General features: G+C 45.8%; 1 protein-coding gene across 6 annotated transcripts in view; it reads right to left on the reverse strand.

Moving 5' to 3' along the window:
• Positions 1-23,290, reverse strand: part of DLG3 (discs large MAGUK scaffold protein 3) — a 206,781-nt gene that overhangs the window by 69,053 nt on the left and 114,438 nt on the right. For 2 of the 6 annotated variants that reach the window (XM_066580902.1, XM_066580911.1), the window contains 3 exons: positions 21,478-21,614; positions 21,249-21,393; positions 10,464-10,617 (listed from right to left, as the gene is read on the reverse strand). In XM_066580902.1, coding sequence (XP_066436999.1) covers positions 10,464-10,617; positions 21,249-21,393; positions 21,478-21,614 — 436 coding nt within the window. Of the gene's footprint in view, positions 1-4,599; positions 4,628-9,274; positions 9,318-10,463; positions 10,618-21,248; positions 21,394-21,477; positions 21,615-23,290 lie in introns of those variants that run through there. The other 4 variants (XM_066580905.1, XM_066580907.1, XM_066580910.1 and 1 more) reach the window with 4 other exon arrangements.

Below are 23,290 nucleotides of genomic sequence, written 5' to 3' on the forward strand. Positions count from 1 at the left end.
AAAATTTGCATTCCAAGAGCCATAGCAATTTTATTTTTCCATTGGTGGAGCTTCTAAGGCCTCAGTCAGATGGGTGTTTGTTCGCTGCGCATGTTTTGTGCCTTCGCGATTCGCATCTAATAGAACCAATGCTTTTCCATGGCAGTGGTCACATGTCGGAATTTTACATGCGCATAAAATTCGCACCTAAAAAAGATAGAACATATGGGTGGCAGTGGACGTGGTCACACTTTATTTTTACATGCGCAGTGTGATCTTTTTTACGTGTGAATAAACACATGTAAAAACGCCCATCTGACTGAGCCCTAACAGGTCTTGTAGGTCTTGCAGGATGAACTCTAGTCTTCATTTATCCAATTAACTAAATCTGCAATTCTAGCATTTTTATTTTTATTTAATTTTTAACAGTGTCTCCCGTGCAGTATAAATAATATGTTACATTAATTCTGAAGGCCAGTACGATTATGTCAAAACCAAATTTATATAAGTTTCTTTTCTTGCAACTTTTTCACAATTTAAAAAAAAATTAAAAAATAATTTTTTATTTGATTGGTCACAGTGCTCAGCCAATCAGAGGCGGCACTCACTCACCCATTCATGAATGGGTGAGTGAGTGCCGCCTCTGATTGGCTGAGGGATGGGACCAATCAGAGGCAGCCAATTCAGCAGACGGGGATTTTAAATCCCCGGCTGCTGAATACTACAGAAAGCAGTTCAGGAGAAGAGCCGGCTGGGCGTGACTGATTCCTGGCAGCTGCAAAAAGGTAAGTATATATATTTTTTACACTTTTTTGGATGGTTTTCAGGGAAGGGCTTATATTTAAAGCCCTTCCCCGAAAATTAATACAGCGCTGGCCGGCAGCCCATTGCTTTCAATGGAACCGGCTGTATTTCCGGCTCCATTGAATTCAATGGGAGAACATCGTTCTCCTCTGCCGCAGCTTTGACAGAGGAGAACGATCTTTAGTATATGTTCTCATTGGGGTCAGCGCTGCTGCCGCCGGCCCCATTGAACGCACATACAAGAACACCGATTTGCGCAGAATGCAGTTACATGCGTTCTGCGAATTGTTGTGTCATATAATTTTCGGTGCATCTGCATAAAAAACGGACATGTGACCGCTCCCATTGCAAAGCATTGGGTCTATATAGATGCGGATCGCAAACGCACCTGCAAATCGCGTGAAAAAACGCCCCTGTGATTAAGCCATGAGTTGTACTTTTTAATAGTTCTATTTATTGATCCATGCGACACTCTAATCACTTTCTGTTTTTTGTAAGGCACGATAGGTAAAAGTAACTTTTTTCGGCATATTTTTTTTTTTTAAATTTTCATGACGTGCAGTCTGCGGATTAAATAACGTACAAACGTTTTTCTCTGGGCCATTGTGAATGTGATCCCACATATGTGCTTTTTTTTACATAGTAAAGGGGGTAAAGAGGGGTTTTGAATTTTTTTTTTTTTTTACTTTTTTATTTGTCCTACTAGAGGACTTGATTATTAGTATATTTTATCACTCTCCTATTACACTACTATACTTCAGTATAGTAGTGCATTAGAAAGCCTATGAGGTCAGCCAGAGGCTGAACATCATAAGCCAATGTAGATAGCAGACCCGGAGGCTATATTTAAGCCTCTGAGTACCATAGCAACCCATTGGGACCCCATCATCACATCGCGGGAGTCCGATCAGTGACAGAGGGAGCCCCCTCCCTCTGTCAGGCCTTTAATGCTGTGGTCGCACTGACCATGACGTGTAAAGGGTTAAACACAGGAGATCTGAGGTTTCTTCGGGCCCTGGTATTAGACCAAGTGCCTGGCTGTCATCCGACTGCGATGCACCCACTTTCCCATGCACTTTTTAGCACTACAGAATAAAGCCACTTAACAGCCTCCGCCAAAAGATGTACCACTCCATACCTGTCAGATGACAGCTGTTTTTGACTGCTGACACCCATCTGCAACTGCAGCAATCAAAGCTAGCGTTGATTGCTGCAATTAACTGTTTAGATGCCTCTGTCAAAGTTTAGAGCTCGTCTAAGCAGCCATCCGGGGGTTGCCACAGGCAGAGCTTAAAAATTATAGATGAGCGAACGTACTCGTTTCGAGTAATTACTCGATCCAGCACCGCGATTTTCGAGTACTTCCGTACTCGGGTGAAAAGATCCGGGGGGCGGGGGGAGGCGTGGCGGAGCGGGGGTAGCAGCGGGGAACAGGGGGGAGCCCTCTCTCCCTCTCCCCCCACTCTCCGCTGCAACCCCCCACTCACCCACGGCGCCCCCCGAATCTTTTCGTCCGAGTGCGGAAGTACTCAAAAATCGCGGCGCTCGGGCGAAAAAGGGGCGTGGCCGAGTAGGTTTGCTTATCTCTATTAAAAATACAATATGCAGAAGTATTGCCATATATTGTAGAAATGATCAAACTATTGTAAGTTCACGTCTTCTATGGAGACTAAAGAAAACATGAATAAGTTGAATAACATTTTTGATAATATAAAAAAATGAAAAATATTAAAGTTCAAAAAGTTCATTTTACAATTTTTTACATCAAAAAATAAAATAAACATAATTAGAATCGCCGTATCCACAAAACTATTAAAATATATAATTATTTGACCTATATGGTGAATAGAGATGAGCGAGCATACTCGCTAAAGCAAACTACTCGAGTGAGTAGTGCCTTATGCGAGTACCTGCCCGCTCGTCTCTAAAGATTCGGGTGCTGGCGGGGAGCGGGGAGGAACGGAGGGGGGGGGGAGATCTCACTCTCACCCCCCCCCCCCGCTCCTCCCTGCTCACTCCTGCAACTCACCGCTCGAGCGGGCAGGTACTCACATAAGGCACTGTAGTTTGTCTTAGCGAGTATGCTCGCTCACCTCTAATGTTGAACGCTTTAAAAAAAAAAAAAAAAAACAATGTCAGAATTGCAATTACTTTGTAAAACAAATTGAGTAAAAAGTGATCAAAACTTTGTATGTATCCCAAAGTGGTACTCATAAAAACTACAAGTTGTCTCACAAACAAAAAGCCCTCACGCAGAAACATTAATGAAAAAATAAAAACGTTATGAGTCTCATTATGTAGTGACAGAAGCTATTTTGTAAAGCAGTATTACATAAAAAAAACTAAATAAATTTGGTATTGCCACATTTGTACTGACCATAAATACCATAAAAACCAAACAATGGCACAGTTGTGTTTTTTTTTTTTGTTTTCAACCCACATTTTTAAAAGTATATCAATATATTATGTTACATTAAATAGATAAAAAAATACAACTCGTCCCGCAAAAAATCAAGCCCTCATACAGCAGCGTCGACAGACAAATAAAAAAGTTATAGCTCCTGAAAAGTGGGGCGAAAAAATGAAAAAGAAAAATTGAGAAATTTCTGGTCTTTAAAGAGTTAATTACTGTCAAAAACACATTTTATCATGAATCGCTGCGATTTTTCAATGCAGTTTTTTACAGTCCGGTTTGTACAGGTAAAGCACATGGTTTCGATGTATTTCATGGGATTTACCTGTAAAATGTGTTTTAACAGTATGTACCGGTCCTTTACAATAAAAATAAAGAAATGACATGTTTGCCTATGAGGGTCACCCAAGTTAATACATAAGTATGTTTTCCCATCTGCGGCGGGGGGTCCGTTTTCCTCCTCTGTCTTATGATGGAACCGAACAGCGCCGAATGGAAACCATTAACTATAAGGCCTCATGTCCACGGGGAAAATCAGATCCGCTGCAGATTCTACATGGAGAATCTGCAGCGGGTCCCTCCTGCCCCGCGGACATGAGCGCTGAAAATAGAAATTTAAAAGCATTTACCTTTCCGTAGCGGACGGCGAAGATCAGCTGTTCCTCACGGCCGGATCTTCATTTTCGGCCGGCGGATGAATTCCTGACGCCGGCGGCACATCGCCGGCACGTCGTCGACGTGCCGCGCGCATGCGCCGGGCACATCCGCCGAGCCGAAGCAAGGGAGATGCAGCCGTGAGGAAGAGCAGAGCTTCGCGGCCCGCTGCGGGTGAGTAAATGCTTTAAATTCCTATTTTAGGTCTCCCGCGGATCCGGACGGCTTCCATAGGCTTCAATAGAAGCCCGCGGGAGCCGTCCCCGCGGGAGACCCGCATGAAAATGGAGCATGGTCCAGATTTTTTCATGCTCCATTTTTTTTTAAATCCCTTTTATTGACGATCCGCGGGTATTTATGTACCCGCGGGTGGTCAATGCATCCCTATGGGGTGCGGATCCGCGCGCGGGAGATCCGCTGCGGATTTTAAATGTCATTTTGCCCGTGGACATGAGCCCTAATGGGGTCTGTTTGCTTTCCATTCAGCTGCCTGGCATTTTACTGGAAAAAAAGCACTGTAAATGGTGCTATTTTTTCCGTATTTTTTGCGCTATATCTGCGACAAAACTCCAAACCGAGATTCCAACGCAGATGAGAACTCATCCTACACCTGTGCGTTAAACCTTAGTACTTAGTGATCTTGGTACATACTGCTAAGAAAGCAACCACGTTCAGTTGTACACGTGATGTGAAGCCTTAAGAATGGGCTAGTGAAGCACTATATCCTGCAGTCCCAGTGATATACTCACATGACCGTTTTTTAAGACTCAGAAGGTCCTGCTCTTGAACAAACTGATCATTATCCTGTGTCTGTGTGTGTTAGTCAGATATTAAATTCCCAGCATTCATCTCTGAAACTAGAGGTTTGCAAAACAGGTTCAACTGGAATTGGTCATAATATCTGCACAGGACATTGAAGTCTCTTAATGAAACCTTCCATTTATTCCTTTAGGTAAATGATCCAATCTAATTACATATTACAGTTATAACACAGAAGGCTGCAGTGCTCAGTTTTAGAGGATAACTGGAGTTTAGAAGTTAGGTGCAGACACAAGACAAAGAGGTACAAATACCTGCATAGCAAGTGCCGCTATGTTCAAAATGTGGTATATGTGTATAGAAATATGGTGCTAGTGGTATATACTGCCATAATGCAGAACAGTGCTGTGGAGGGCAGCAAGCACACGCAAAACCTTATCTGTAGGGTAAAGCCACACATGGCGGAAAATCTGCAGTGACAAAAAAAACGCATGTTGCATTTTTTTTTCTGCAGTGTGGAAACTGAAATACTGCGGATTTGCTGAAGATTTTTCCCTTTGCATTTTAACCCTTTCCAGTCCAATTTGTATCCTGGTATTCCTAGGGGGCTTACTGTTTTTCTGCTGTTATATAATGGGGCTATATGCTGGCTAAAGCCAGTACTGCATGAGGTGACACGTTCGATAGGCTCCGACAGCAGAGAGGCTGGCAATATACAGTAAGAGAACCCCGACAGATGTCTTTCAACATCGGAGCTGTACAGCCTTAAATTATAATGTCTTCAGAGGTCAGACAGTGAATTGGAAAGGGTTAACTATTTGGCAACTTTTGTCAGTCTGTCATCTCCTAGGAGTTGCGACGCCATATTTGGCGATGCCTCTCTTATACTTCTCTTCCTCACCATTACCTCGCTGTCTGCTCATAAAGCTGCTGCTCCATGCATCCCCGAAATACATTAGAACATGCTCATAGTGAGAGAACTACCGTAGTCCTTATTATGTGCACATGTATAAGTAGTCCACGGCTTGCATGGAGAGCTGGCTTTGCTGGCGGACAGCGAGGGAATGTTGAGGAAGGCAAGTATAATAGTCACATCCTGAGACTCAGCACTGCATCGCCTGTGAGCCCATTATTTCAGTTTATAGGGCTCATAATAGATGACAGATTCCATTTAAATCATTCAATCTTTTCCTCCCAGATTAAGTATAACAGAGGTATTTGGCGGTTGCTGTTGCCCATCTTTCTATAGCAATAAACAAAATTATTTGGCAGATCCAATTGTACATGTTTATGGGGAAATGGGGGGGGGGGGGGATACAGCAGTCAGCTGACAAGCATGGGGCTAACAGCTATGTAAACAACAGATGGCAATTGTTGAAAAGGAAAAACAACACAGACTTGATTTTAAATAAACACTCCAGTGAAAACACATTTTTCCATCCCTACACCTCTTATTGCTCGTCACGCTCTAACGTCCCCTATATATATATTGTACTCCCTTCCGTGATGTGCAGCCTCCTGTCTGATACTTGTGAGATACTATCTTGATTTTTAGATTACTCCCTGCTTTCTCTTTCACTGTTCTGTGCCATCAGTCCTATGATGTATCAGCACAGCATCACGTGAGCAGCTAGAGACAGTATCGTCTCTGCCTGCAGGGAGGATACTGTAATTATCACTACCCTCTACATTTACCTAAAAAAAGCCACAGACCATAAATATACAGTCATGGAGGATGAACTGTAATCTCTTTCATTATAAATGTGTGGCAGGAGCCTCTAATCATCACCAGTAACTGTGATAGGAGTTTTTACCACCTATGAACAATTTGTGTGAAACAGTCCATGTAATTTCATCATACAGGAAGTTCTGGTAATCCTTTGAGAGAACAGAAAGGCAAATAATTCACAGAAGATCACCCACAAGACAGAAAGGAATAACTAAACAAGTATATACTAGCCAACCCATATACACTGGGTCCTAGTTACATAAAGAATGAAAAAACAAGCACCGGATTTGCACGTCAATGCAATAACACCGAAGAAATGTTATTTAATTTCACAAGGGATTCATGCAACAATACTTCACAGGTGGCGACGTTTCTAAACTATAGTCCTTCTTCAGACTAATGAGCATTAAAATCCAGTCTGTGGCGCTGTTCCTTTTCAATAATTTCCTGACTTCTAAAGAGTCAGTAAGGCCCAATGTCCACGGGTAGATTTGACTTGTGGGAGATCCACAATTCAAGCCACCCATAGGGAAGCATGGGTGTCCGCAGCTGTATTCAAGCATGCAGATTTGTTTTGCGGATCTTTTGGTTAAAAAACAAATTGCAGCATGCTCCATTTTAGTGCAGATTACTTGTGGACGGCTTCCATTGAAGTCAATGGAAGCCATCCGATCCGCAACCCATCCACAATTGAATTGCGGACGGGCCGCAGATTCTGCGGCAAAGCAGGAGTTTGAAAGAAACCCTTGTACTGCGCTTGTGTGCTGGCCAGCACTTCCGAACAAATTCGCAAAAGAAAAAAAAGAATACCCAAACAGGTATGCAGAGTCCTCGGCCGCGGGGAGGGTCGGATTCCGCCGCGGGCTTCCACAAATGGAATCCAACCCACCCATAGACATGAGGCCTAAGGCTCTGAACTCACACAGCTCAAAAGTTAAGCCTAAGTATTCCTTTACACAACCATATTTTTACAGCGTATTGCGCACAGGGGTTTTGCACATGGAATGCGCTATACCAATCTGCCGTAGGCTCCAATGCTGCCAATCACACATATTACAAAATACAATAAAGATCGCAGCATGTTCTATCTTGGCACGTATTATGTGCACATACAATATAGCCGCCATGTAGTGCATATAGTGCATGGCAATTGGCGGCCTGCAGCAAGTATGCAATGTCATTTCATACTTGCTGCGTGCTACTTGACTGTCACATGAGGGCGGCATGCAGCAAAACATGCTAGTGTGCAGCCGGCCTTAAACACAAGTGTAGCCATTTGGGACTATGTAATCTTGAAGGTTACTATATAATCGAATACTGCCATATATTTGCAAAGCTGCTCAACTTTTCTTGAACATTTAAACTGGGAAATTCTAAAATAAAACCGTAATGGTCCATTCCTGGGTCTATGCGAGTTGTGCATAAAAAAATCTCACAATGGACAGCACAGGAATGCACTTTCGTATGCGGTGCAAGCTGCAGGGACAGTAGACATTGCATGCCCTACTCTTGTCCATGATACGAACCAGAATAAGACATGCAGCAAAAGTGCTCATGTGAATAGGCTAATTGGCTATAACGGGTCTATGTGCTGTCCGTAAAATAAACGGACAGCACATGGATGGAAAATACGCCCTTCTGAATAAACCCTAAGGGGAAAGTATTTATGATGCTGAGGAGTACCAACATGTAAACTTTCCCTACAGATTGATGAAACATGAACTGGCGATCAAGTGCAGCCTTCATTACTGTAAAGACATTCTATTTGTGCAGTAATGGCACCAGCAGCTAATAGTTACTATGTGATTACATATGTATCCATGAGGACAGATGGTGCAGTGAACTGATAGTTCAAGACAGATCACAGACTTTGCTGACAGTGCTCAAGAGAAACGACTGTCCCTCAACATGAGAACCCCCTCTTAACATATACATTCCAGCAGTGCTGAATATTTAATCTGCTCAACACCCCTTATCTATAACATACTGTTCACAGACAGGCCAGCATGTTCAACCTTACACATTCACTTTAAGCTCTTCCAATGATCATAAGTATTAGTATCCATAATATCAATTAGCATGCTCAAATGATACAATATCAGATATGTATCAACCGTGTGTCCATATTTTACAATAATCTTTCTGTGTTTTCAGCTCGGCCAACCCTCTTTTCCGCTGACTGTTGTCTTTGTAAGCTCTTTCCTGGTTATCTCAGTTTCCTGGTTGTTACCTGAAGCTCTGCAAACATAAGATTGAGCCCCTCCTTTCCTTTAAAGAACAAATGCCCTGTTATAGGATTTCTATTGTAAAATGACAAGTGTATTCCAGAGGTCTACCAATTCGGGAGACTAGCAGTATGTCATTTAATTTGAAATATGCATTTCTCCGTCACACAGATGATCGCGATGACTTTATGAGCAAAGAAAGCAACAGGGTATCTGAACTTTACTGCCCCCATGTGCCTGCCAAAGGTCATTAAATGCGTGCCTACTGTTCTAAATGTTTCTAAGTATTTGAAATGTATTTAAAATCCCTGCGTTACGCCTCAGTATGGAACGTATATACATGTAATTCCATGCAGAACAGTCTACGGAAGGAACGACATTGGCAAAGCAGATGTGTTTCATGAGGTATGTAGTGACAAACCTTGGAGATTGTCTAATTTACCTACAAAATCTCCTATTTGCAGTGAGAGGTATACTTTAGACTGTGCATTTTCCTGACATGGCTATACAATATAGTGTTCACTGTATACTGTCTCTATCAATGTACTACCAACTATCACTAGGGAACTGATAGCAGTTGTGATTTCCTTTGGCAATCACATGCTATAAGCTGCGTTTAGACTCTGCTTTACTTCTCCTGTTCACTTCCATTCCAACAATACAATCACTCGTTGCACCGAGTGCATAACGAGTTGTTAATGATAAACTCACCCAGCTTCTGCGGACTCCATGTTCTACCGTTCCCTTCTTTCTCTGTCAGTCTGAAGTGGGAGGTGAAAACTACAGAATTTTTTGCCTTCTGTTACTATTTGAACACTCCTGTTCTGACTTGTCAACAACGTTACTGAGTTTAGAGTTACTCTCATTAAAAAGCTGTCTGATTTCTTTAGGTTACGCGCTACAATAATCATCGGCAATGTAATGAAAATGGGACAAATGTTTGAGAATATTTATTAATAACTTTCCCTACTTCATAAATGCTGACAAACTGAAGGGTAATCATGCTGTTATTTAGGGACAGTCTTAATATCATGCTACTGTATGCACCTTAAGGCCCTTTTACATGGGCCGATAAATAGTTTAGATTTTCGCTGGCTGTTCAGTGTAAATGCGTGCCCTGACTGAACCACGAACGAGAATTTGTTTGCTTCTCATTCGTCATTCAGTTTCTGCATTCATTTATGAACAACTGTCTGTTTACTTGAATGGAGGCGGGCAGGTGAGTTGGAACGATCCCAGCCTGCTCAACCTCTATTCACTAGCAATGGTCGTTCCTGTGTAACAGCACAAGAATGATCGTCGCTGGGACGCCCTGTCAGGCACCTGCACCCAACAGATGTAAAAGGGCCCTTAGTTTCATGTCACACTTAAAGGGGTTGTCCCGCGCCGAAACGGGTTTTGTTTTTTTTTAAACCCCCCCCCCCCCCCCGTTCGGCGCGAGACAACCCCGCTGCAGGGGTTAAAAAAACAACCCGCACAGCGCTTACCTGAATCCCGGCGGTCCGGCGTCTTCATACTCACCTGCTGAAGATGGCCGCCGGGATCCTCTGTCTCCATGGACCGCAGGGCTTCTGTGCGGTCCATTGCCGATTCCAGCCTCCTGATTGGCTGGAATCGGCACGTGACGGGGCGGAGCTACACGGAGCTACACGGAGCCCCATTCAGAAAAGAAGAAGACCCGGACTGCGCAAGCGCGGCTAATTTGGCCATCGGAGGGCGAAAATTAGTCGGCACCATGGAGACGAGGACGCCAGCAACGGAGCAGGTAAGTATAAAACTTTTTATAACTTCTGTATGGCTCATAATTAATGCACAATGTACATTACAAAGTGCATTATTATGGCCATGCAGAAGTGTATAGACCCACTTGCTGCCTCGGGACAACCCCTTTAAGCCTCACCTGGTAAAGTCTTCTTCTCCCAGCATATGTCGAGGAACAGGAGAGTATCTTGATGGGGTGACTTGAGGGGGCTGATAAGGAGATTTACTCTCCACACTGCTCAGGTATCCTCCCAGAGTAGAGTTATGGCTTATGTGATTATCAACAGTGAAAGCTGTAAATTCAAAAGACGGATTAGAGATGAGAAACAACAGAATTTCATTGGTAGATAAATACACAGTACTGTGCAAAAGTTTTAGGCAGGTGTGGAGGAAATGCTGCACAGTAAGAAAATTGCTTTCAAAACTAAAAGTGATGATAGTTTATTTTTGTCAATTAGCAAAATGCAAAATGAATGAACATGAGAAAAAAAATCTAAGGCCGGCTGCACACGGGCATATTTGAATTGAGGAATCCAGAGCAAATACCGCCTATGCTATTGGAAAATGCTTTTTCCCACCCACGAGTGAAAATTAATTGCGATTTTACGCTCATGGAGGAAAAATTTGCAGCACGTTCTATTTTCAAGCGGATTCCGCACTGACAGATTCTATTGAGGTCAATGGAAGCCGTCTGATCTGCGTCCCTTCCGCAATTGATATTGCAGAAACGTTGCAGATTCCGGGTCATCGCCTAGCAAAAGCGTGGGAAAATCTGTACTGCGCATGTCCGACGTCTCGCTGTGCAGACCATCCACAGTACAGAAAAGTTAAAAAAAAATACAGGAACGCACGGATGCCGGCTGGGCACAGAGTCTGATTTCGCTGCATGCTCCTGCTTGTGGAATCCCAACCGGTCATGTGCAGCCAGCCTAAATGAAATCAATGTTTGGTGTGACCACCCTTTGCCTTCAAAACAGCATCAATTCCTCTTGGTACACTTGCAAAAAGTCAGGGATTTTGTAGGATTGAAGTCAGGTATATAATTAATTAACCAATTATACCATACGAGTGATATGATCATCATTTTCATATTTGAATACAGTCATTAAGAGAAACAGCTGCGTAGGAGGCTTTAAACTGTGTGAGGAACTGCCAAATTGCTACAAACGTGAGGTTGTGGAAGACAGTTTCATGTCACAGGTTATACACCACGACAAGACTGAGCACAGCAAACAAGACACAAGGTTGTTATGCTGCATCAGCAAGGTCTCTCTCACAGGTAAAGACTTCAAAGCAGACTGTGGTTTCAAGATGTGCTGCTCAAGCTCTTTTAAAGAAGCACAAAAAATGGATATCGTTGAGGATGTAGACACAGTGATCGGCCAAGGAAACTTAGTGCAGCAAATATAAGACACATCTTGCTTACTTTTATTTAAAATCAGAAGATTTCCAACAGGGCTATCAGCTCAGAACAGGCAGAAACCATTGGGACCTAGGAACACCCATCTACTGGTCAGAAGTGATCTTCATGGGAATATTGCAAAAAAAAAACTACCTTTGATGTAGAAACAAGGCCAAGTGACTCAACCACCGTGTGCCCCGAAAACAAGACAATTTTGTGCTCCAAAAAATGCGTTAAGACTTATTTTCAGGGAATGTCTTATTTTTCCAACACTCTAATATAATGATTTTGGGAATGGAGTGATGACAGCGGAATTACCTGATCTGTGTGTGAGAACCCGGCACTTCCAACCCTTATTGTCGCTCACATGAGCGCTCAGACCTTCATTGTTATCGGCATTTTTGCTACATATTCTAAGTAGAGATGAGCGAACGTACTCGTCCGAGCTTGATACTCGTTCGAGTATTAGCGTGTTCGAGATGCTCGTTATTCGAAACGAGCACCACGCGATGTTTGAGTTACTTTCACTTTCATCTCTGAGACATTAGCGCGCTTTTCTGGCCAATAGAAAGACAGGGAAGGCATTACAACTTCCCCCTGCGACGTTCAAGCCCTATACCACCCCCCTGCAGCGAGTGGCTGGCGAGATCAGGTGTCACCCGAGTATAAAAATCGGCCCCTCCCGCGGCTTGCCACAGATGCATTATGACAGAGATCAGGGAAAGTGCTGTCTTGCTGGAGTTGCTATAGGGAGAGTGTTAGGAGTATTTTAGGCTTCAAGAACCCCAACGGTCCTTCTTAGGGCCACATCTAACCGTGTGCAGTAGTGTGGAGGCTGCTTTTTGCAGTGTTGCACTTTTTTTTTTTTTGTATATCGGCCGTGCAGAGCATTGCGCCTTGCAGTAATTATACATAGTCCAGGGCCAGTAGTGGTGGTGAGGCAGGGACAGAAGACATATTTATTGAATATAGGCAGTGGGCCTTTCCAAAAACATTTGGGAAAAAAAATCTATTTGGGCTGCCTGTGACTGTCCTCAGTGTACTGGGTCTGTGCTGGGGGTAGTTGTCCTAATTCATACGCAGCCAGCTAAGTGTTACAGCAGGCTTGCGTAAAATTCTTTCCTGCCTCTGTGTTGGCTGTTACATCACCGCTGTATTCCAGTCCACAGTGCAACAGTCTGCAGTTATTTTACATACTCCAGGGCCAGTAGTGGTGACGCAGAGAGAGAAGACATATACAGTGTATATAGGCAGTGGGCCTTTCCAAAAACATTTGGGAAAAAAAATCTATTTGGGCTGCCTGTGACTGTCCTCAGTGTACTGGGTCTGTGCTGGGGGTAGTTGCCCTAATTCATACGCAGCCAGCTAAGTGTTACAGCAAGCTTGCGCAAAATTCTTTCCTGCCTCTGTGTTGGCTGTAACATCACCGCTGTATTCCAGTCCACAGTGCAACAGTCTGCAGGTATTTTACATACTCCAGGGCCAGTAGTGGTGACGCAGAGAGAGAAGACATATACAGTGTATATAGGCAGTGGGCCTTTCCAAAAACATTTGGGAAAAAAAATCTATTTGGGCTGCCTGTGACTGTCCTCAGTGTACTGGGTCTGTGCTGGGGGTAGTTGTCCTAATTCATACGCAGCCAGCTAAGTGTTACAGCAGGCTTGCGTAAAATTCTTTCCTGCCTCTGTGTTGGCTGTTACATCACCGCTGTATTCCAGTCCACAGTGCAACAGTCTGCAGTTATTTTACATACTCCAGGGCCAGTAGTGGTGACGCAGAGAGAGAAGACATATACAGTGTATATAGGCAGTGGGCCTTTCCAAAAACATTTGGGAAAAAAAATCTATTTGGGCTGCCTGTGACTGTCCTCAGTGTACTGGGTCTGTGCTGGGGGTAGTTGCCCTAATTCATACGCAGCCAGCTAAGTGTTACAGCAAGCTTGCGCAAAATTCTTTCCTGCCTCTGTGTTGGCTGTAACATCACCGCTGTATTCCAGTCCACAGTGCAACAGTCTGCAGGTATTTTACATACTCCAGGGCCAGTAGTGGTGACGCAGAGAGAGAAGACATATACAGTGTATATAGGCAGTGGGCCTTTCCAAAAACATTTGGGAAAAAAAATCTATTTGGGCTGCCTGTGACTGTCCTCAGTGTACTGGGTCTGTGCTGGGGGTAGTTGTCCTAATTCATACGCAGCCAGCTAAGTGTTACAGCAGGCTTGCGCAAAATTCTTTCCTGCCTCTGTGTTGCCTCTTACATCACCGCTGTATTCCTGTCCACAAGTGTACTGGGTCTCTACTGGGGGTAGTTGTCCTAATTCATACGCAGCCAGCTAAGTGTTACAGCAGGCTTGCGCAAAATTCTTTCCTGCCTCTGTGTTGCCTCTTACATCACCGCTGTATTCCTGTCCACAAGTGTACTGGGTCTCTGCTGGGGGTAGTTGTCCTAATTCATACGCAGCCAGCTAAGTGTTACAGCAGGCTTGCGCAAAATTCTTTCCTGCCTCTGTGTTGCCTCTTACATCACCGCTGTTTTCCTGTCCACAAGTGTACTGGGTCTCTGCTGGGGGTAGTTGTCCTAATTCATACGCAGCCAGCTAAGTGTTACAGCAGGCTTGCGCAAAATTCTTTCCTGCCTCTGTGTTGCCTCTTACATCACCGCTGTATTCCTGTCCACAAGTGTACTGGGTCTCTGCTGGGGGTAGTTGTCCTAATTCATATGCAGCCAGCTAAGTGTTACAGCAGGCTTGCGCAAAATTCTTTCCTGCCTCTGCTGTGCGTTCCGTAAGCGAAGTCAGCCTCCAACCACAGACCAATAAGCTGCACATTTAATTACAGCGTTCTGTTTCTGCACTACTGGTAATACAGCATGCTGAGGGGTAGGGGTAGGCCTAGAGGACGTGGACGCGGGCGAGGACGCGGAGGCCCAAGTCAGGGTGTGGGCACAGGCCGAGCCAGTGCGGTGGCCAGGGGTAGAGGCAGGGCCAGATCGAATAATCCACGAACTGTTTCCCAAAGCGCCCCCTCGCGCCATGCCACCCTGCAGAGGTCAAGGTGCTCTACGGTGTGGCAGTTTTTCACAGAGACGCCTGACGACCGACGAGCAGTGGTGTGCAACCTTTGACGCGCCAAGATCAGCCGGGGAGCCACCACCACCAGCATGCGCAGGCATATGATGGCCAAGCACCCCACAAGGTGGGACGAAGGCCGTTCACCGCCTCCGGTTTGCACCACTGCCTCTCCCCCTGTGCCCCAACCTGCCACTGAGATCCAACCCCCGTCTGAGGACACAGGCACTACCGTCTCCTGGCCTGCACCCACACCCTCACCTCCGCTGTCCTCGGCCCCATCCAGCAATGTCTCTCAGCGCAGCGTCCAGACGTCGCTAGCGCGACTGTTTGAGCGCAAGCGCAAGTACGCCGCCACGCACCCGCACGCTCAAGCGTTAAACGTGCACATTGCCAAATTGATCAGCCTGGAGATGCTGCCGTATAGGCTTGTGGAAACGGAGGCTTTCAAAAGCATGATGGCGGCGGCGGCCCCGCGCTACTCGGTTCCCAGTCTCCACTACTTTTCCCGATGTGCCGTCCCAGCCCTTGACGACCACGTCTCCTGCAACATTGTACGCGCCCTCACCAACGTGGTTACTGCCAAGGTCCACTTAACAACGGACACGTGGACAAGCACAGGCAGGCAGGGCCACTATATCTCCCTGACGGCACATTGGGTGAATTTAGTGGAGGCTGGGACCGAGTCAGAGCCTGGGACCGCTCACGTCCTACCCACCCCCAGAATTGCGGGCCCCAGCTCGGTGCTGGTATCTGCGGCGGTGTATGCTTCCTCCACTAAACCACCCTCCTCCTCCTCCAACGCAACCTCTGTCTCGCAATCAAGATGTGTCAGCAGCAGCACGTCGCCAGCAGTCGCTGTCGCGCGGCGTGGCAGCACAGCGGTGGGCAAGCGTCAGCAGGCCGTGCTGAAACTACTCAGCTTAGGAGAGAAGAGGCACACGGCCCACGAACTGCTGCAGGGTCTGACAGAGCAGACCGACCGCTGGCTTTCGCCACTGAGCCTCCAACCGGGCATGGTCGTGTGTGACAACGGCCGTAACCTGGTGGCGGCTCTGCAGCTCGGCAGCCTCACGCACGTGCCATGCCTGGCCCACGTCTTTAATTTGGTGGTTCAGTGCTTTCTGAAAAGCTACCCACACTTGTCATACCTGCTCGGAAAGGTGCGCCGGGTCAGCGCACATTTCCACAACTCCAAGATTGACGCTGCCACCCTGCGGACCCTGCAACATTGGTTTAATCTGCCAGTGCACCGACTGCTGTGCGACGTGCCCACACGGTGGAACTCTACGCTCCACATGTTGGCCAGACCGTATGAGCAGCGTAGAGCTATAGTGGAATACCAACTCCAACATGGGCGGCGTAGTGGGAGTCAGCCTCCTCAATTCTTTACAGAAGAGTGGGCCTGGTTGGCAGCCATCTGCTAGGTCCTTGGAAACTTTGAGGAGTCTACCCAGATGGTGAGCGGGGATGCTGCAATCATTAGCGTCACCATTCCTCTGCTATGCCTCTTGAGAAGTTCCCTGCAAAGCATAAAGGCAGACGCTTTGCACTCAGAAACGGAGGCGGGGGAAGACAGTATGTCGCTGGATAGTCAGAGCACCCTCATGTCTATATCTCAGCACGTTGAGGAGGAGGAGGAGGGGGAGGAGCATGAGGAGGAGGGGGAAGAGACAGCTTGGCCCACTGCTAAGGGTACCCATGCTGCTTGCCTGTCATCCTTTCAGCATGTATGGCCTGAGGAGGAGGAGGAGGATCCTGAAAGTGATCTTCCTAGTGAGGACAGCCATGTGTTGCGTACAGATACCCTGGCACACATGGCTGACTTCATGTTAGGATGCCTTTCTCGAGACCCTCGCGTTACACGCATTCTGGCCACTACGGATTACTGGGTGTACACACTGCTCAACCCACGGTATAAGGAGAACCTTTCCACTCTCATTCCCGAAGAGGAAAGGGGTTCGAGAATGATGCTATACAACAGGGCCCTGGTGGACAAGCTGATGGTAAACTTCCCATCCGACAGCGCTAGTGGCAGAAGGCGCAGTTCCGAGGGCCAGGTAGCAGGGGAGGTGCAGAGATCAGGCAGCATGTACAGCGCAGGCAGGGGAACATTCTCCAAGGCTTTTGCCAGCTTTATGGCTCCCCAGCAAGACTGTGTCACCGCTCCCCAGTCAAGGCTGAGTTGGCGGGAGCACTGTAAAAGGATGGTGAGGGAGTACGTAGCCGATCGCACGACCGTCCTCGGTGACGCCTCTGCCCCCTACAACTACTGGGTGTCGAAGCTGGACACGTGGCCTGAACTCGCGCTGTATGCCCTGGAGGTGCTTGCTTGTCCTGCGGCTAGCGTCTTGTCAGAGAGGGTGTTTAGTGCGGCTGGGGGAATCATCACAGATAAGCGTACCCGCCTGTCAACCGACAGTGCCGACAGGCTAACACTCATCAAGATGAACAAAGCCTGGATTTCCCCAGACTTCTCTTCTTCACCAGCGGACAGCAGCGATACCTAAGCAATACGTAGGCTGCACCCGCGGATGGAAGCATCGTTCTCTATCACCATCAAAAACGGGGACATTTTTGGTTCATCAATCTGTGTATAATATTCCTCCTCCTCCTCCTCCTGAAACCTCACGTAATCACGCCGAACGGGCAATTTTTCTTAGGCCCACAAGGCTCAGTCATATAATTTTTCGAAACAATTTTTATACGTTTCAATGCTCATTAAAGTGTTGAAACTTTCACCTCCACCAATTTTTATTTTAACTGGGCTGCCTCCAGGCCTAGTTACCAATTAAGCCACATTAACCAAAGCGATTAATGGGTTTCACCTGCCCTCTTGGTTGGGCATGGGCAATTTTTCTCAGGTACATTAGTACTGTTGGTACACCAATTTTTTGGGGCCCTCGCCTACAGTGTAATCCAATTAATTTTTTGCCCACCTGCATTACAGCTGACGTTACATCAGCTGTGTTGGGCAATGCAATGGGATATATTTATGTACCGCCGGTGGGTTCCAGGGAGCCACCCATGCTGTCGGTCCACACGGAGTTGTAACTACATGTGTCCACTTCTAAAGAACCCCAGTCTGACTGGGGCATGCAGTGTGGGCCGAAGCCCACCTGCATTAAACATGACATTACCTCAGCTGTGATGGGCAATGCTATGGGATATATTTATGTGCCGCCGGTGGCTTCCTGGCACCCACCCATGCTGTCAGTCCACAGGGACTTCACAATAGGGAGTTGTACCTGCCTGTGTCTATGAATTAAAAAGCCCGGTCAGGTTGGGGCATGCAGTGTGGGCCGAAGCCCACCTGCATTTAATCTGACGTTAGCTCTGCTGTCCGGGGCACTGCAATGGGATACATTTATGTACAGCCGGTGGGTTCCAGGGAGCCACCCATGCTGTGGGTGCACACGGAATTCCCATTGCGGAGTTGGGGATTCCCAGTTGTACCTGCCTGTGACTATTTATAAAAAAACGCGGTCTGACTGGGGCATGCAGACACCTTGACAGAATGTATAGTGTGTGGCACATAGGTTCCCCATTGCTATGCCCACATGTGCAGCTTCTGATGGCGGTGGCACAGGATTATATTTCTCATTGCTTCTGTACAGCATTGTGGGCTATCGCCCCGCCCCTTTTAAAGAGGGTCGCTGCCTAGCCGTGCCAACCCTCTGCAGTGTGTGCCTGCGGTTCCTCCTCATGGCAGACGCACTTATAAATAGACATGAGTGTGGCGTGGCATGAGGGCAGCTGAAGGCTGCGCAGGGACAATTTGGTGTGCGCTGTGGACACTGGGTCGTGCAGGGGGGGGGGTTGGGCAGCATGTAACCCAGGAGAAGTGGCAGCAGAGTGTCATGCAGGCAGTGATTGTGCTTTGTTGGAGGTAGTGTGGTGCTTAGCTAAGGTATGCATTGCTAATCAGGGCTTTTCAGAAGTAAAAATTGTTGGGAGGGGGGGGCCCACTCTTGCCGCTATTGTGGCTTAATAGTGGGACCTGTGAACTTGAGATGCAGCCCAACATGTAGCCCCTCGCCTGCCCTATACGTTGCTGTGTCGTTCCCATCACTTTCTTGAATTGCCCAGATTTTCACAAATGAAAACCTTAGCGAGCATCGGCGATATACAAAAATGCTCGGGTCGCCCATTGACTTCAATGGGGTTCGTTACTCGAAACGAACACTCGAGCATCGCGAAATTTTCGTCCTGAGTAACGAGCACCCGAGCATTTTGGTGCTCGCTCATCTCTAATTCTGAGCAGTAAAAATGTCGACAAAGCCCTCGGCTGCCAACACAGGATCACTTCCTGGTTACAGGATTCATAAATCCAGCTTCCACGAATGATGGCTGTGATTGGTTCTTCGATTGGTTCTTGATTGGCCGAGTCATGGCATAGGCATTGCTTCATGGAGGCAGGAACCGCGCCGGGGCACTGGAGAACAGCGGGAAAGACCTGGACTAAACCGGCTGGGTAAGTGACTTGGCTGACCGCATGAAAGGTGTTATAAAAATGCAGCAATTGCGTTTTTATGGTCCATTTCATGCCCCTAATGCATTCCTATTGACTTTTTTAATGAACTGTAACAGGATTATTTTCAGGTTAGGGTTTATTTTTCAAGCCTCCCCGAAAATCCTGAAAAATCATATTTGGGCTTATCTTCGGGGTAGGTCTTTTTGGGGGAAAATGGTATGCATGAAAACATAGGAAGCAGTGTGTAGAAAAATGGTAGCAGGTGCTCTGTACTGGTAAATCAAAATGTGAAATATTTGGCTGTAACAGATGGCAGTTTGTTTGCTGAAGGGCTGGAGAGTAGTACAATAATGAGTGTCTGCAGGCAACAGTGAAGAATGGTGGAGAGCAGTACAATAATGAGTGTTTGCAGACAGCAGTGAAGCATGGTGGAGAGTGGTACAATAATGAGTGTTTGCAGACAGCAGTGAAGCATGGTGGAGAGCGGTACAATAATGAGTTTCTGCAGGCAACAGTGAAGAATGGTGGAGAGCGGTACAATAATGAGTGTTTGCAGACAGCAGTGAAGCATGGTGGAGAGTGGTACAATAATGAGTGTTTGCAGACAGCAGTGGCGCATGGTGGAGAGCAGTACAATAATGAGTGTCTGCAGGCAACAGTGAAGCATGGTGGAGAGTGGTACAATAATGAGTGTCTGCAGGCAACATTGAAGAATGGTGGAGAGTGGTACAATAATGAGTGTTTGCAGACAGCAGTGACGCATGGTGAAGAGCAGTACAATAATGAGTGTCTGCAGGCAGCAGTGAAGTATGGTGGAGTACGGTACAATAATGAGTGTCTGCAGGTAGCAGTGAAGCATGCTGAAAAGCAGTACAATAATGAGTGTCTGCAGGCAACAGTGAAGCATGGTGGAGGTTCCTTGTAAGTTTAAGGCTGCATTTCAGCAAATGGAGTTGGGGATTTGGTCAGGATTAATGGTGTCCTCAATGCTGAGAAATACAGCCAGATACTTATCCGTCATGTAATACCATCAGTGAGGCGTTCACATTTATGTGCAGCAGAACAGTGACCCCAAACATCCAGCCAATGTCATTAAGAACAATCTTCAGTGTAATGTAGAACAAGGAGTCCTGGAAGTGATGATATGGCCCCACAGAGCCCTAATCGCAATATCATTTTCTGGGATTACATGAAGAGACAAAAGGATTTGAGCAAGTCAACATTCACAGAAGGTCTGTAATTGGTTCTACAAGATGTTTGGAACAACCTCCCTGCCGAGTTCCTTTAAAAACTGTGTGCGATTGTACCTAGAAGAACTGATGCTGTTTTGAAGACAAAGTGCGGTCACACCAAATATTGAGGTGATTTAGATTTCTCTTTTGTTCATTCACTTTGCAGTTTGTTAATTGTCAAAAATAAACTATTAACACTTCTGTTTTTGAAAGCATTCTTACTTTGCAGCATTTTTTTCCTGCCTGAAACTTTTGCACAGTACTGTATAAAGCTTAGAAATCTGCAAACAGCTGATATTAACATCGAGAGGATGTGATATTTGCTACATTTTACATAAATAGAATTGTAATTATGTAGCGTGTAATGAAAAAGATAATACAGCTGCTTGTAGGGCTCTGTTCATTCTTTCTTCCAGGTTTTGTCTCAGGTTTCTATTTTCTATGTAGAAAACCACATAGAGACAGAACCACAGGATTTAATGCGTGAGATGGTGATCTCTTCTGTCTCACAAGGTTTCCATCGCTGTATCTTTTTGGCTTGATAGAAGAGTGCAGAGGATGACACTTTTCTAACCAGCTTTAAAGACTGACAAAGATGGAAGCCATGTGAAACAGAGACCAAAGAGATCTCCATCTCGTACATTAAACCCTATGGTTCTGTCTCTATGTGGTTTTCTGCGTAGAAGATGGAAACCAGTGCTGGAAAGCAGAACACAACATTAAACTCTGCTGTATCAATGTTATACTCACTGCTAGCGTAGTCAGGGGGAGCATAGATCTCATTGAGATGAACAGGGCCAGGCTTAGCTACTTTGAGGTAAACCATGTCCGAGGTGTTCTTCAGTGCAGCCACAGCTTCCTCATGCCTCACATCCTGTAGGTTGGTGTTATTCACCTGGGGGAAAACAAGAGATAACATAACATTTGAAAGTGACCCAAATCTGTTCTTTGGGTTATTCGTAAACAGGTTGCTACTCACAGCTAAAAGTCTGTCACCAATCTGCAGTCTTCCATCTTTCTGTGCAGCGCCGCCCTCAATGATCTTTGTGATATAGATGCTATTGTCCCCTGGAATGTGCTGGTTACCAATACCTCCAGCAATACTAAACCCCAGCCCTGTAGAAAAGTCAGATAACGTTAAAGCTGCAGATAGTTGTCGCCGCTATTTTTTACCTATGTGTCTGAATCTTGAACTAACAATTGGAAAGAATTGGAATCTGTCTGTTTTGTTAAAGGGGTTGTCCACTTGTAAATTATTTATGGCCTACACTCAGAAGAGTTCAAAAATAGTGGATTGTTGGGGGTCTGTTGTTCGCGACCTCTGCTAATCAGCAGCTCACCAGATTTGTGTGCTTGTGCATTGACCTGATTTTTGCAAGATGCAGACAGCTCTGTTTTTACTGCAGTGGTCAGGCATGGTATTGCATGCAAAGTTCCCATTCATTTCACTGATGACTCAGTCTATGATGCCAAGCCTGCAGAAATCAGCTCAGTACAAGTGCACCAGCCCGGTGAACAGATAATCAGTTGGGGTCCCAAGTCACAGAGCCCCACCAACCTACTGTTGATGAACTATACTGACAATAAGCCATTAATACTTTACAAACAGATAATCTCTTTAAGTTATCAGTACACCAATATGATTAATTACAACAGGAAATAGGCCTGAGGAGTCATAAGTGGGGCCAGGGAGCCCATAACCCAAGAGGGCAAGTTATGGGTGGTAGTAGGGGCAATATAAGTGAGGGAAAGTTTAGTAAGGCAGGGTAATTAAAATGGTACTGGAAGCATGGCCAGGGGCACCAGGGAACCTGACAGGTGAAAGTGAGCTCACTGTTCCCCAGGAAGTGGGTGTAAAAAGGGGGCGGAATTACAGAAAATCCTTTGTTTGTTGAAATGGCAATATTTTGTGGTATGAAAGTTGGATCATGGTGCTGTAGTCCTGGTAAGAGCATTTTGGTGGTGGACCGTGGTGAGTTTACCCTGAACGGGGGTAAACTTGCATTGGGAAAACTAGTTACACAGCAGGTCTCTAGAATATTTTGGAATTGGAGAAGGTCAGGTGGTGGTTTTGTAGCTGACTGGGGAGGAGGGGGTTAAGTCATGAGAGGAGGGCATGACTATCCTGCTTTGAGGTTGTGAAGTAAGGTCTAGCAGGCTCAGTGTATGCCATGATTGGGATCAGGCTCCTCCTATGCTGTATACTCATTGGTTGTAAAACAAAGAGCGGCACATGCTACAGTTTGTTTTTTGCCAGGAATTAAAAGTATTGTGTATTTCTTGTTAAATATTTAAAGGGGTATTCCCATCTCGGAGTTTCAAGACCTAGCCCTCTGTTTCCATCCAACTGTCAGAAACATACGGACATTTCAGCCCAGTGCTGTTTCTGTAGGTCTCATTGAAGTGAATGTGAGTTATGGAAAGAGTGTAGCATTGTGAACAGCTAATCAACTAGAGCTATGAAAACAGCGCTAGTCTGAAGCGCTCGGCTCTTTACATACCGTAGGTTCTAGCCGGGTTGGCCGGTAAGTATCACAGCGGTTTCCAATCTCAGCTATGAAAAGCCGAGATGGGAATACCTCTTTAAGTCTCTAGGGGGTTAGCATGTGCAGACCTTATAGATCCTAATATCAGAAATACACAAGCACTACACAATCACATAAATTCCATACATTTTTAAGGTGTTGATAAGTAGTTTTGTTTAAAAACACAAAGTATGTATCAACACTTACATTTTCTTGGCTAACACGATAATACACTATATTTGCTTGTAATGTTTTTAACAATATACT

The sequence above is a fragment of the Eleutherodactylus coqui genome, chromosome 10, assembly GCF_035609145.1.
Source record: "Eleutherodactylus coqui strain aEleCoq1 chromosome 10, aEleCoq1.hap1, whole genome shotgun sequence".
Classification (NCBI taxonomy): domain Eukaryota; kingdom Metazoa; phylum Chordata; class Amphibia; order Anura; family Eleutherodactylidae; genus Eleutherodactylus; species Eleutherodactylus coqui.